We start from the raw sequence: 13,421 nt of genomic DNA, 5'->3' as shown, positions 1-13,421 counted from the left end.
ACCGAAAACTGGAACAGCGATTAACCAAGAAACAGAAATCGAGTGCATTTTTTTGGATGAAGATTTCGGCATCATCGTTTCCTAGTTTTATAGAGTGCTCTCTTGCTTTTTAAGTTCTATGCTTGTAACTCATTATCCTCTAAACGTTTGTCGATACTTTCAGGTTTCCTATTGCATCATAAAGTAATCTTAAATAGAAACTCAATGTGTATTCACATGATTGATGAGGTCGAGGGTTTCGGATGGCAGACTTTTATTCTGACAATACCAATTACCAAACACCACATTACCAACTATATATAACTCTTATGATGTTGCACACATCCATATCATGAACCATAAACCTGAGCCAAAAGGCTACTAGATATTCTTCAATAAAACAACACCTTGATTAATTCATACACAAACAATTCAAACCTTCATAACACCAACACTCCCTCCATGCTCATAACTTCTCTAATTCTGCAAAAATATTAGGAGTTCAATTCAAAACGAAGCACCATAGGTATAATGAGTGAGATATCTTTGATCTCTTAATCGTTCTTCTTATTTCACACCTTCAAATAGATATCATTTTGTTTTAGGATGTGTTTGATATGCAGACTGTATCGAACATGAGTGGCGGAACTGATTGTAGAAGGTTCTAATTTTGACATGGATAGTTTATTAATTTATCTATCTTGTCTCATTTTCATGGTTTTTTAGTTCACCTATTTTCGTGGGAAGAAAAAACTGCATTTTTGTCCCACTTAGTCTTGTCATGTTATGTCTTGTCTATATACCAAAAAGGCACCCGTTACAGAGCTATCCCTAGGTCTCTATGTTTCTAAAATTCTACCCTGATGCATTTATGTAAGCCACATTTGAAAGGAAAAAGAACTGGTCATGTGGCACAAGGCAATTATGAATTGAAAGTGCACATACCTCATCATCATCATCATCGTCCTCACCGTCTTCTTTGTTCTTTTTAAGGCGGGTCGTACCACTTTCCTTCTCGAGTGGTAGCTTCATCGCTCCAAAGGGTGTATCCACGTCAATGTTCCCTTTCATGGAATAACCTGTGCCTTTTCCTCTGATCATGTCCCATAGAGCAGAACCGCAGTCCTTAGGCCTGAAGGTGATCGGAAGATCAAGGTATGTAATACCATTTTTGGCAATATTCTGAGTTTTAGCAAGTTCTGCACCTCCAATGCTCACGTCACACAGCCAAACCTCGTAGTCCAGTGCATTCAGCCCCATATCAAAGTCATTCTTGTTTTCCAACTTCAAATGAAGAGTTGCAACAGTTTCTTCAAACGAGAATTTCTCAAACTTTATTTTGTCGATATCAACATCAGGCTTGTAAGGTACCGGGATCTCCCCGGTTTTCTCAAGAGGAAAAGTTAGCCTTCCGAAAACAGGCACATCCACAATTAAATCAACTTTGACCTTGTAAGGTATGATGCTTCCAGGCTGAATATCTTCATATGTGTTTCTGATGTCATCATATATTAAGCAAAGTGGTATTTGGACAGTTTCTGAACCATGTGCATGGATGGTGCCAGCATCAGGAATCAATCCAGAAATTAGTTTTCTTCCATCGCTCTCGATTAAGTAGTTTATGTCAATAAGAGGGATAGGAACGGGGTTTGGGTTTGTTACAAGCACATCAACGATAATATCAGCCTGCTTAAGATTAATTTTTGGAACATGAATTGCAGAAACATCTGCAGTAGGCTTTCCAAATCCAATTGTTTCTTCAATCTTCTCACCGATATCTTGGATGAAACCCTTCACCTTCCCTAGAAATCCACTCTGCTCACCTTCTTCATGTTCTTTCTCCTTAGCACCTCGTTCCACTATCTCTGGCTTATCATATGATGACATACCTTGAAAATAGCAAAGTATATTGGTGTTACATCACTCATTTTGCACAAACATTTATCTACATAGTTAGTTTTACAGAACATTAAGAGAAGCCGAATGGAAAGGGGGATTTGAGCAAAACTGATTGAAGCTGTTGGAGTCTCACATCCATTGGGCACGGTCCTTTTAACCTTTATATATGTTTGAACCTCTATCCTCTATATAGTAAGGGCTTAGGGAGTAATTTGAAGGGGCTCCACATACCTCACAGAAGCCAATCAAAAGGAGAGTATGATCAAAAGAAGAAGAGGGGAAGAAGAATCACAAAGTTGAGAAGGGTGATCTAATGAGAGAATATAAGGTTTTTTGAGTTCAAGTTCTAGGAAAAAATCACATCCTAAATTGTATTTCATCAAATTGGTTTTCAAACAAAAGATTGTTTGCAAGTTCTGATCTTGCATTGTCATTCACAGAAAACCATTATTCAGCAACTTCCTCATCATTGATGCCATGTTTTTGCTTCAAGACTTAAGATCCTGAAAGTAACACCAAGTCATCCTAGTTTAAAACTACATATAAAACTTTGGAGGGTGGGAATTATATAGATTTAATATCTTCAAGCCATGACTCATCGAACACCTTAATTGGATTAACATGCTCACGCAATAAATTACGCAACATCCTACCTGGATTAATATCTTCAAGCTACAACACAACTTTCTATTGGTTGAGATATCAAGATCTACAACAGTTATACACCATGACACTAACAAGGCTAGGTAAGACCAAAATTCCAACGAGTATAATACAGCACTTAAAACCTGTAGATCAAGTTGCTTACAACCTTTTGTGTTTTTGTTTATAGAAATTGATCCAGATGTTTGACATTAAGTGCATCAAAAGACCCGTCTACTTTGTGAAATTAACTAAAAAATCAGTAAACAAGTTGACAATGGCCCTTCGACAAAAAAGCCATTTTCATCCTTTTAGCCCTTAGCCGATCGGTTAGGTACCGACCATATCTTTAAACAATAATAACAAAGATAAAGTTCCATCACCAAAATTTACTCCTTTCAAGTTATATCTAATAAATCTAAGCTCGTTAACCATTTCTCCTCTACTGAACTGTTATACAGAGTGAAGATCTGATCAAATCACATTAAGACGTATTTCATTTTAGTCTTAGTGAATTGACTTCACCATATCCCATGGGATTTAGATTCAACTCATCAAAACACAAGTAATCAAGTTAAACAAAACATGATCAAGTTAGTTTTAAGTAATTTTCTTCTAAACATTGCAGATAATTGCTCAAAATAACTAACAGATCGTATTTGAAAATATAGTACCTGTAAATCGTCTGTGAATCGTCAACAATATTGAATTTGAATCTGCAAGGATAGATGAGAAGGGTTGAGACTAAATAAAAACTAAAATCCAGATCGCAGCAATCATAGATCTAAATATGTACGATCAATGAAAAAACAAGAGAGAGAGAGAGAGCACCTGTTGGCTGTTGCCGTCCGAAGATCTCAACTGTGTGTGTGAGTGTGAGTGTGTGTGTTTTTTATCATCCCGCCATAAATACGGTGGTCCACCGTCCATCTATTCACAATCCACACGCATTATCCACGGTGCTTTTATTTTTATTTTTATTTTTATTAGCTAAAAAAGATACACGTGTAAAGCATCGGGTGTCCAGACCATCAAGGTTGTCTGTCCATACAAGTATCGTGACCAAACAATTTTTGGTTTGTTGTTCGGCTTCAAATCCTAATTTCGTTTTTTTTATTTTTTTATTTAGATACAATAAATTAAACTTATACATAAATTTTCATTTTTCGTGAGACCAGGGCGGACCTGATGTGGTGGCATGGGTGGCACGTGCCACCGTATTATTTCGCGGCCGAAGGGTAAAAAATTTAGGTTTGTTAACGGTGCTACCGTATTTCCCTGAAATCCAAATGGTGCAACTAAAACCCAAACAAAACAAAGCCCAAATAACCAAAACCATACTTTTTGTAATTATTTTTTGGTCTATATTGACCGTTTTCAAAATATGAAGACGTGTTGGGTACAAGCTTAGGAGTTGTTTATCGGTAGTACTGTAAAAACCATATTTTTTGTAATTATTTTTTAGATGTATATCATACTATATTAATTATATGGTGCCACCGTTTGAAAAATTTTCTGGGTCTATCCCTGAGACTTAAATTCTCTTTAAATAGTTGAATTATTAAAGATGAAGAATCTGTCTAGTGTGAGAATAGAAGTTAATATGAAAAACATAAGAAGAAATTAGTTTCTTAATCACTTATAAATTGTGTTTCTTATGGAAATTGATCCGGTACATATCGGTACATTTTATTACTGTTGATCTACAATTATGATTGATCTAAATGGTAGATACATTTTTTTACTTATTTTATCATAACTTTCATTCTCAGCAAAACTCAACCCGATTATTGGATACTATTAAATCAAAGGGCTAAATGCATGAAATAACAACCTACTTTTATAAATTTTCTTAKTATAGCATTCTACTTTTGTTTTTCTTTATTACAACAATGTACTTTTAAATTATTTTTTATTATGACATTGTACATTAAATTTTTTACCTATTATAGCAATTGATCTTGTTACATTCTAAACCGGTTAACCCATTGACATTTTTAGTTTGTTTGACTTTAATGAGGTGAAGTGAATGACATATCATTTTGATGACTTAACTAAAATAAAAAATAAAAACCTATTTTTAATTATTATTAATGATTTTTATTTTTCTTTATTATGATTTAAAAAACATTCAATTTTTTTGATTTTTTCTTGTTAAATTACAAGAAATTAAATATTCTATAATAAAAATATTTCTTAAATAAATATGATAAGTTATTTTCAAGATATATTTTGTTTGTAAAAAAATGTAACACTTCTTATTTTATGTTATTAAAAAAGATACATATCTTTAAAGTTCTTTTTGAAGTGTTAGAGAAATAAATTGTGATCTACAATTTTTGAATATTGTTATATTAATGAATAATTCAAAAAAATCTAATTAATTTAACATATTTATGCGTCAAGTAAATTTTTTTTGAACAAATATAATGTATTTTTTAAAAGATAATATTTTTAGTAAAAAAGAAATAATTCTTAATTTCTTTTTTAGGATTCTATTTTATCATCAATACAGTCCCCGTTCACGTTTTTCCTTTTTCTTATCACTGAATAGATCTCTTTACTTGTATGACTTAGATGTCTCGTATTTCTCGAAAAAGTGATTCGATTGATGATGAAAGAAGAGAATTCTTCGTTCAGTTCTCCACCTTAAYGACAGAAAAAGGGATTGATCAAATTTTATTGAGTCTGACTTATAGTGATCATTWATCRAAGAATGRCTCTGGTTATCAAATGATTGAACAACCGGGAGCAATTTACTTACGATACTTAGTTGACATTCATAAAAAGTATCTAATGAATTATGAGTTCAATACATCCTCTTTAGCAGAAAGACGGAATGAAAAAAGAAATTAAGAATTATTTCTTTTTTACTAAAAAATATTATCTTTTAAAAAATACATTATATTTGTTCAAAAACTTTTTACTTGACGCATAAATATGTTAAATTAATTAGATTTTTTTAAATTATTCATTAATATAACAATATTCAAAAATTGTAGATCACAATTTATTTCGTTAATATTTTAAAGAGAACTTTAAAAGATATTTATTTATTTGAACAACATAAAATAGGAAAAGTTGTCTTTTTTACAAACAAAATATATTTCGAAAATAATGTTTCATATCTATTTAATAAATATTTTACTCTAAGAATATTTAATTTGAATGCAACTTAATAAGAAAAAGTAAAAAAAATTAAATGTTTTTTTAGATAATAGCAATGAAAAATGAAAATCACTAATAATAATTTGAAATAGGTTTTTATTTTAATTTTAGTAAAGTCATCAAAATGATGTGTCATCCACATCACTTCATTAAAGTCACACAAACAAAAAAGTCAAAAGGGTTAACCGGTTTAAAAGGTAACAGGTTACCCATTGCTATTATGGGTAGATTTTTTAAAGTACAATCTTAATAAAAAATAATTTGAAAGTACATTGCTGTAATAAAGAAAAACAAAAGTAGAATGTTATAATAAGAAATTTTATGAAAGTAGGTTGCTATTTCATACATTTAACCCTAAGAAAAATCAGAAGTACAATGTTATAATAAATAAGTTTATGAAAATAAATTGTTATTTTGTACATTTTGCCTTAAATCAGAAGCCTTGGTCAATTAAGCATGAATAAAATCCTATACTCCATTTTCAATTTAACTTTTGAACGATGACCACATCTAGTAAATTAGATCATTTCTAACAAATTCTCGAGATTTTATTCTATCTTTAGTTTTAATAGATTACTTATATTATTGTTTAAAATAAAATAATCAATAATTGGTTCCAAAGGCTCGTTTCACGTATTCTAACATAGTATTAGAAGCATTCCAACCATTGTATGCATGAATACGAATACAAAAGTATCGACAAACCACCGGAATCTAAAATATATAAGAAGCTCACAGTTCACGATCATCGACAATTTAAAAATGGGTTATTACGCTAATACACAAACTTCGAATTCCAACGGTTTAGGTCTCAAAACTCAAAACGTATAGAAACATCGGTCGATACTAGTTTCTAAGAGTAAAGATGAAACAAAGAAAGCATCACTTAAACCTCTCGTACAACAAACTAAGCAAGCATTCCCGAAATTGAATCTTCAGTTTGTAGGAAGTAAGAGAAAACCGAAAGCTCTTTTTTTTCGCTTTTCAGGAAATCAAATTCGACGACATGGGTCATATAGACTTGTAGATTTGTGTTGTTGGAATGGGGATGGATATATTCGGCATACATCATCGATGTACTCTCATCGTATGCTTTCTTGTGAAAGTTCTTTAATCAAACGAAAACTACCTGCTGCTATCTATCGACTAAGAAGACCATAGGAAGGTAATTCCTCGAGCCGTGTGACGTCATCTTGTAAAAGCTCTCTTTCTAGCTGACGTCGTGTTGATTTCATCACAGCCTGTATCATGGGCCCAAAAAACAATTACAATACTCTTTTTTTTTACTGGTGTATTTAGGTATATAGCCTTAAGTGAGATCTAATTTAAACAACGACCTGCCTACGAGTATGAAGCCATTTTTCCTTTAATATGCCACGAGGTCATGGAATAAATAAAAATCTCATTTAAGATTATATACCGAAATGACTATCACCAGAAGCAGGTCATTTGAAGGCTATCGAGTTTATTTTAGGTCATGCCCGTAAGCTAAAATCTCATATCTTTAAAGCCATTTAGCTAAATAGGGTGTATTAACATGAGATTATTGAAAGAACATACATTGAAATCCATGTAGGACGCGTGCATGGCAAGCCATTGACGATCCATTAGCTTGAACGTGATGCAATACAGTAGGTCAAATGCAGATTCATTTTCTGTCGGGGTACATGGGGAGAGTAAATAATAAAGGAAGGTACGTTAGCTTCTGCACTAGTTCTATAAAACGATAAATAATTAAAAAAAAAACAAAAGGTAAATAGAGACCGTGAACTTCTAACAGTAAAATGTCGAATATGATTGGAAACTAAGGGTTACCTTCATGAGGTTTATCAAATATTTCTTTTATAGTGGGTTATAGCAGATTAAAATGAGTAGCTGTATGTATATACCTGAAAGAAACTTCAGGAAGGTCGCTCCAACAAAAGTTCGTGGTTTTACTGCACGGTTGAAACACTATCAGCATGCAAAAAAGGATTAAAATTCTAAATGCATCTCTGTTAGAATCCAACTTCCAATATATTCATCAGAAAGTCTGACGACTAAAGAAATTCATTAACATCAAAAGGAGAATGAAATGGGAACATTTCCACGATTTCATCTAGCATTGTATATGAAATAAACAATGAACGACTCCAGTCTAGCTAAAACCCCAGCAACCTATTTACTCAACAAGTGCTACAGAGCATAATAATAAATAAAAAGATCGAAAACCCGAATCTAAAGGTTCTGTTAAAAGCTGGCAGAAAGTGAAAGGAACAGAATTGATCCGAAATACATCTGGAAAGCTAAAACTCAAGAGCTTGCAGTAGTATCCACTTCTAACTTCTAAGAAGTGAAGTATTAAATTTTATCAAACCTGCTTCAAGATCAAGCATCTGAATAAGCATGAATGTGATGTTAACACCAGCTACAGCAAAAGGATATTCCCACATGGCCCTCTCACCGTCCTGCTTCCGAAGAAGATCTTGAAATGATTTCTGCGTAACGTATAGTAGTCGATTAGCACCAAATAGATAAGAAAATAGTAAATGGCATCTGTCCAAACTAACAAACAGAAGCATGAAGCACTTTACATGAAAGAATTTGGAGAATACACAATACATGCTTTGTTTGAAAGTAATCACACTCTCGTTCAATATATATCATATAATGTATTTAGTTTACACATTCGTAGTATTGTGTAAATAGAATATAAACAATTAGGTTTTGAAGACCCATAACCTTGAAGCCCCATGAGAGACAAATAAAGCCTCTAGGACAATTTGTGATACACAAACCTCAATTCAAGTTTATAATCACCCTCCAAGTAAGGTTTACATTACAACATTTCTTTTATTCACTGTTTTCGGTTTCTTCTTGTATTTTTCCTAGTTTGATCACACTTCGAGTAAGGTGAGACAAAGTATTTTCCAGTGGAGATAGGCCTACACAAAGGATCAGCACTAGGTCCTTTTCTTTTTGCTGCGATTTTAGATGAGCTCCCCCACGGGATCCAGGGAAGTGTCCCATGGGGTACGTTATTCGCGATGACAATGTGTTGGTGGGAGAGTCCAAAGTAGAGGTCAACGACAGGTTAAAGTAGTGGAGTGTGGCTTTGGAAACTCAATGTATGCGAAGTACTCATTCGAAGATGGAATACATATGTTGCAACTTTAGGTGGGGAGTTCATAAAGTATGGGGTAGAAGTCAACATTGGGGGGAAAGGGTATCCAAAGAAGACCGTTTCACATATCTGGGTTCCGTGATTCAAATAGAGGGACAGGTTGAAGAAGACATAATGCATCACATAAAACTAGGGTGGCTCAAGTTGAAAGTTGAGGAAATGAGAATGTTTAAGGATATGTGGTAAGACCAAGTTAAACAAAACCCCGAATGCGTTCCGGGTGGGGTTGGGAGTTGTCCAAATAATGAATAAATTGAGAGAAAGGGTGTTGGTTTGGGCACATTCGTAGGAAACTGATGACAGCATCGGTGAGGAGAGTAAAAAGAGTGACAGTTGGGGGGAAGAGGAGGTGTAGGCCAAGAAGGATCAGGGATGAACAATTGTGGTTGGATATGGCGGCTTTAAACATTTCCGAGGACATGATCGATGACAGGAGTACTTGGAGACGGATAACTAGGGTAGCAAAGGTTTGGGGACATGTAGTCAGAGTAGTTGGGCAGAAGGGAGTTGGACAAGTTTTTTTTTTTTTTTTTTTGGGGGGGGGGCATAGGGGGCTGGTAGTTTAGGCTAGAGATCTGTTGTTTGGCCGTACTTGCTCTATGTGTTTACCTTTCATATGTTTTTGTTGTGCCTACTCATTACTTCTGCCTACTTTTTTCCATGCTTCGTGCACCATATGTTAGTCTTTATTCCTGATGCATGTTTGCTTGCATGTGTACACAAGTCAGGTATCCATAGAAACAGACGCTCTACCCTTTTGGGGTAGAGGTCAGGTATGCGTACATCTCAACCCCTCCCCCCCAACCCTACTTTCAAGTGACATTTACCAGGTCGATTGGTTTACTTTACATTCGCTAGTACATTGCACGAATATACGTGGTTAGAGATTATTCCACAAAAACCACCAATACTGCTGCCATGGCCATGCCTAAAGAAGCTACAATCAGCATATGGTTTATCAAGAAATTACAATCTCCAGATACAGTAGCTGCGAGGTGAATAAACTTTTCCAAGGGGTCTCGTCCCCTTTTTCCAAAAAAAAGAACCCAGGACAACATGGCTGATCCCGTGAATAAGAAAATGAAGTCCATGTAACAGACCTATTTTCAAGGGGTGATGGGAGGTGAGTTTGGGTATAGCCATACAGTGAAGGTTGATCCATACAACTTGTTACTCTGAGTCCCATATATGATATATGTCTAGGTATCACTAAGTTTGAAGCTCAAAAGAGGTGGCCTGACAGACAACTAGGTATATCTAAGTTTGAAGCTCTCAGTTTAACTCTTGACAATACCCATTAACCATGTGTCAATAGATAATGTCACTAAGGTATATCTAATATAACCCCAAGAGGTGGCCTGACGAACAACTAGGTATCACTAAGTTTGAAGCTCTCAGTTTAACTCTTGACAATACCCATTAACCATGTGTCAATAGATAATGTCGTATGAAATAGTCAATAGTTAGATATTAAAGATAAAATAAGAGCACTCACACAACATTTGTGGATTACGGAACAATAAATATGAGCACCACATATATATATATATATATATATATATATATATATATATATGTAATCTCAATTAATTGGGTTGCAAAGGTTGTACAAATGCACAAGGTCGTAAAAGAAATATACCCTATATATATATATATATATATATATATATATATATATATATATATATAAGCAGACTAATGCGTATGAGATGCACATGATATAAAATCAAATATCTTTAATACATGTCAAAGGTTTTAACAATTATATCTCCATGTCTCTTCAGATGCAGGTCACAGACATGTACGAACAAACACACACTCAATGAGAGGGGGCATACCTGGAAATTCCGGGCAAAATACAGTAAGTTCTCCAGTGATATGAACCCACCACCCCTATCAGATAACTCCAGGGTTTATGAATAGGTAAGTACTGAAAGCTTTCAAGGAGAAAAAGGAAATTTTTTACCGAAAATCTGTGGAAGGATCCTTCCCTTGCCACCCCATTTCCTTCCACTGCTCAGAAACTAGATCACAGAGTTCCTCTTGTGGAAAGGCAGCTTTCCACAATGCCCTTAACGCTTCCTACCACAAAAAAAGAACATAATGGAAGCCCATCAACAGTGCAAACACAAGAATGTTTTAGTTCACCACAATATGTGCTGGTAACTATACATCCATCTATCCATACATACACATACACCAAGTTAAGTACCTGATGTTCTGGAACTGAACCATCATAGGCAATGTCTAAACGGTTTTGCAGCCTCATTAGGCAATCCTCCTGACAGCGTAAAAGAAAAACGAAACATAAGTGTACTTTTATAGTGCACAGAGATATTTTCCCACATTCTTTCCCAAAAAAATTATGTTCAAAAAAGTTATATATTCTCCGACATTATAGTCAATAAGCAAAACCAGAGAGATCATTGTAGTAGATGCGAAAGTTTACTTCCATCATTAATTACACAGGCATGCCTCTATTATGCAAGGACCCCTGTTCATATATGGATAAGTATATCCGCCTATGTTAATTTCTAACATCAATGATCACATTACCTCCCTAAAAATGGCTAAAAGGATGGAGAAAATGTTTGAACCCCCAAGAGAAAAGACAACATGACTTGCTGGAAAACTGCAAACTGGCACACAAAATTTCATATGTGAAGCATATTATAACCCAACACATCAACTTTGGGGGTGTTAGATAATTGTTAATGTTCTGTTACAACTAAGTTACCAAGAACAAGCACTGTTGGAGAAGAAACAACATAAAAGCTGAGTCAAAACCAACTAAGAGCACAATATTGAAAACCATGAGCCCATGATACATTATTTGATAACTATAAAACAGCCTCTCAACTCTTTGGGGTAGAGGTTAGGTCTGTTTACATCCCACCTCCCCCCGGCCCCCTTTGCCCCACCTCTAGGTGGGATTTATTGCGCTTGTTTGGTTTGGCTTGGAATCTCTATGGTGTACAACAAACAAATCAAATATATTAATCATGTCAATTGGTTTAGCAAATACCTGGGCAGGTGTCAAATCAAATGACGGGCGAGAGTCGCCTTCTTTTCTCTGAACACAAACACATGAGAGGCTTCTGCCCAGCCATGCTGTTGAGCCCGCAACAACCTCATCTATTACAAGAAGAAGGTGACAAGAGCAATTGAGTTCCAAGTTTCCCAAAAGTTAATGTTATGCAGCTATAGAAAACTTTCAAAACATATACCATAAATAAATTAACAAACAATTAGAAGTTATTAGCTTTCTGCAGAAATGGAAACACTTGTTATTTAAGGTTCATACTTCATAGAAATCAATCGTATGATTATAATTAAGAGAAATTAGAAATCAAAATAAATTCCTTTAACATAAAGCATCACCGGATTTCTAAAATGTCAAGAAACAAAAGAAGTTAATAATAACCAAGCAGATTGAATTATTAGCTGAACCAAACCAATCAAATAAACATAAAAACTTATCAAGGTCTAGGCGAGCAACAAGAAATGTTGTACACGGCAGCGGGCTAAAGGGTCAGAACACACTAAAGTACCAAATATCAAGTAGACCAATAGGTACATCATTACAGTTTGCTAGAAAATGATGGAACATGATCTCTAAGCCCACTATGATATACAACTGTCTGCCATGATAGCAAAAAAACAAAAGCATACCAATATTTCAGTATTACTTAGACGATACACAACATTGACTTTAAGCTCACATAATTTCTATTCTAACAAACTACCTAAGCAGCTAGAAAACGTAATGCACATTATCGAAGATGGTATTCCATATTAAAAGGAATTAAAGAACCTGCAATCACCTACAAAATTTGAACATATTGTAAGAATAACTTTATACTCAAACTGAAATTGAAGCAAAGCACATGTGTTCAAATATAAAATACTAAGAGATTCAAATAATTTTTCGCTTGGTTCCAATCACAAAACCAGGATTCCAAGCAGACAGATGTAAAGTTGATTCCATCAGACGCCATAACCAGACCCACACATTAATTCCCAGATGTGAAATATAGATACTTCTACAAAAAGAAGCTTTCACAAAGCCACATCTTCGGACCGGTAATTCGTATCAAGGCAAAGGTGCCCACTGCACCTTTTCTCATTTTATCAAAATGAACCATAGTACCTTAACTAAAGTCCCTTCTCAAATTTAATTGATAAAAGTTACACTTGTAAGCAAGCTCAACTGACCACCAGAATCAATTGAAGCAACAACCTAAAAATTCAACCAAAACAGATCCAATCTACTACAAAATCACAATAAATACCAATGTAGTTGAACAAGGTTAATCGAAGTAGATTTGGTATACCTGAAGTTGTATGACAAGTATTGCTTCTATCAAGACCTTGCGAAATCCTCCGAACTGCGACAAATGATCCACCGTCGTCTCCGCCTCTATCATCCATTCCGAGAAAAACACACATACACACACTATTTGAGGTTTGGTTCCACCATTTATGAACCAGAAACACCGGCGCAGCACATCTTGAATTTGGGAATAAAATATCAAATGAAGAGGAAAAATCTAATCCAACGTATATATAA

At 34.5% G+C, this 13,421-nt stretch overlaps 2 protein-coding genes across 2 annotated transcripts; both read right to left on the bottom strand.

Moving 5' to 3' along the window:
- Window positions 1-220: 220 nt before the first annotated feature.
- On the bottom strand, window positions 221-3,432 carry LOC112518976. The gene is made up of 4 exons (XM_025126822.1): window positions 3,352-3,432; window positions 3,195-3,236; window positions 925-1,868; window positions 221-462 (listed from the first exon to the last, which is right to left on the bottom strand). The coding sequence occupies exons 3-4, from the start codon at window positions 1,864-1,866 to the stop codon at window positions 457-459; spliced, it is 948 nt and encodes a 315-aa protein (XP_024982590.1). The 5' UTR covers window positions 1,867-1,868; window positions 3,195-3,236; window positions 3,352-3,432; the 3' UTR covers window positions 221-456.
- A 2,953-nt stretch (window positions 3,433-6,385) lies between these two features.
- On the bottom strand, window positions 6,386-13,395 carry LOC112519341 (ELMO domain-containing protein A-like). Its single transcript, XM_025127399.1, has 9 exons — window positions 13,186-13,395; window positions 11,877-11,986; window positions 11,064-11,132; window positions 10,818-10,933; window positions 10,690-10,744; window positions 8,045-8,165; window positions 7,578-7,625; window positions 7,249-7,343; window positions 6,386-6,929 (listed from the first exon to the last, which is right to left on the bottom strand). The coding sequence occupies exons 1-9, from the start codon at window positions 13,298-13,300 to the stop codon at window positions 6,828-6,830; spliced, it is 831 nt and encodes a 276-aa protein (XP_024983167.1). The 5' UTR covers window positions 13,301-13,395; the 3' UTR covers window positions 6,386-6,827.
- Between the last annotated feature and the right edge of the window lie 26 nt (window positions 13,396-13,421).

The sequence above is a fragment of the Cynara cardunculus genome, assembly GCF_001531365.2.
Source record: "Cynara cardunculus var. scolymus isolate 2C chromosome LG 10, CcrdV1, whole genome shotgun sequence".
NCBI classification, from domain to species: Eukaryota; Viridiplantae; Streptophyta; class Magnoliopsida; order Asterales; family Asteraceae; genus Cynara; species Cynara cardunculus.
This window is presented reverse-complemented; position numbering and strand designations above follow the sequence as displayed.

What these genes read in the sequence shown, in the direction of transcription:
- LOC112519341 (XM_025127399.1), bottom strand. Translation starts at nt 13,300, where the DNA reads ATGTGTGTTTTTCTCGGAATGGATGATAGAGGCGGAGACGACGGTGGA. An exon ending in GATGCTTGATCTTGAAGCAG is followed by an intron (nt 7,626 to 8,044) that starts GTTTGATAAAAT and finishes TCAACCGTGCAG; the next exon opens with TAAAACCACGAACTTTTGTT. An exon ending in CTTCCTGAAGTTTCTTTCAG is followed by an intron (nt 7,344 to 7,577) that starts GTATATACATAC and finishes GTACCCCGACAG; the next exon opens with AAAATGAATCTGCATTTGAC.
- LOC112518976 (XM_025126822.1), bottom strand. Translation starts at nt 1,866, where the DNA reads ATGTCATCATATGATAAGCCAGAGATAGTGGAACGAGGTGCTAAGGAG.